General features: G+C 33.0%; 1 protein-coding gene across 1 annotated transcript in view; it reads right to left on the minus strand.

The window, feature by feature from the left end:
* Positions 1-1430, minus strand: part of LOC103311194 (zinc finger BED domain-containing protein 5-like) — a 2314-nt gene extending 884 nt beyond the window's left edge. Inside the window, exon 1 of the mRNA XM_008190767.1 lies at positions 1258-1430. Coding sequence (XP_008188989.1) covers positions 1258-1430 — 173 coding nt within the window. The remainder of the gene's footprint in view (positions 1-1257) is intronic.
* Positions 1431-1864: the final 434 nt, after the last annotated feature.

Below are 1864 nucleotides of genomic sequence, written 5' to 3' on the forward strand. Positions count from 1 at the left end.
CCTTCAATTGGGTGCTGGCGGACTTACGCAGCAGCAGGGCAGCAAGTTGGCGGACCAGGGCGGCCTCATACACACCACGCCGGATGCTGGCGGACTTATGCGGACTGGGTGAACCAAATACGTGAAGACCGCGTACGCGGCTCGCAACGACTATCAGCAATCGACAAAGAGTCGACGGTCTCGCAGGAATGACGGGGTGATGGCACACGTAAATATAGTTTGTCTCGCACACACGTTGGTGAGGAGCAGATAATAATAAGAAACAAAAAAGAACTCACGTACTGTTGGTGGATTGTATATTTATTTTGAACAGCAATATGAGTGGCTGTATTAGCCCACGACGATACAGTGTTTTAGTTACTCGATAATCGTGCCGCAATGGCGACGACAACGAAAAAAAGAAAAGGGTGCCGAAAAGGCAAAGAACAAAAATGTACGAACGAACAGAACAGAACGAACGAACATTTAAGAGCGAAGACAAAATATGATACAGAAAAGATTATAAACAAAAAACTGATAATATGAACAATCTACAAAGACATTTGACATATAGGCAAATGACACAACAGAAACAAAGACAATAAATATAGTCATTAATATTTATAATAATGTGTAATTAGACAGAATGTATGAGGTATGGATGCACGGGAGATAATGTGGACAACGGTCACCGGCGCACAGATAAGCGATATGCACAACGGCTCGGCGCGTACACTTGTAATTCATATAATAATACAATATAATATAAATAATTCAGTTATCTATATCTACAATGACAAGTGTTTTTACTTGTATTACATAAATATTTATTAACATAATATAGTATTTTTCTATATATTTTATAAAGAGCCAATTTAATATTTTTAATTTTAATTATAATATAATAATTCTAGGATTTAGATCAGTGGTTCCCAACTCAACAATAGGCACGGACCACTTTTATAAATTTTTCACCGTCACGGACCACTTCCTGATTTCAACCCCCCCCCCCCCCTCTTTATATCACTTATTTTTTTTATAGATTTATATATAGTTTATAATTTCTAGGTATAAAATAAAATCAGAAATACAGTTTATGTCGTGGAAAAATATTTTAACTTATTTATTTAAAAATTTAATTTAATGAAAAAAAGCTGATACAAATTTAAATTTTACATTTTACGAACTTATATTAATTAACTGATTCAATGAGAAAAAAATATAACAAATGTATATTATTGAGTATTAATTTGACTTATTAGGGCGCGCTTCTTTTACCAGTTGTGAAATTCTTGGAACGATGCTGTTGCATCTAATTTTGCAGGTTTTAGTGCATCATTACTGAGAACTGTTGTACAAATCACGCACTGTGGTCTTACTTCCTTATTCACTGTAATATCGGTAAAACCAAATTTAATGTATTCATCATTGTATTTTCTTTTCGGTGGCATGTTTAATAGTAATATTATACTATAATATATAATTATACAAACAAATAAATGTTAATTAATCAAACAACGCACAAGAAAATATGTACTTTCTTTACGAAGTCACGTAATGTACTAACTTACGATATGACAAATAAATATAATACGAGTAAAATAATAATAGATAAAATATTAATGAAGATAAAATACGAAACGAGTAGGTAATACCTACGTGATAAAATTATCGACAGATTATGAGACATAACTAGCATAGATAATAAAGAATGGATAGGCCATTCCTATACTTTTAACGTAAAGTGCCGCGGTCCTAGAGAGCAGATATATCTCTGTCTCATAAAAGTGCTTTATACCCAAATGGTTGTTGTGGTTACTTATGTGGTTAATAAGAGTTTTTATCGTCAATGTGATAATATCTTTAATATCTATGATAACAATTC

Source organism: Acyrthosiphon pisum, unplaced genomic scaffold (genome assembly GCF_005508785.2).
Source record: "Acyrthosiphon pisum isolate AL4f unplaced genomic scaffold, pea_aphid_22Mar2018_4r6ur Scaffold_1011;HRSCAF=1478, whole genome shotgun sequence".
NCBI lineage: Eukaryota > Metazoa > Arthropoda > Insecta > Hemiptera > Aphididae > Acyrthosiphon > Acyrthosiphon pisum.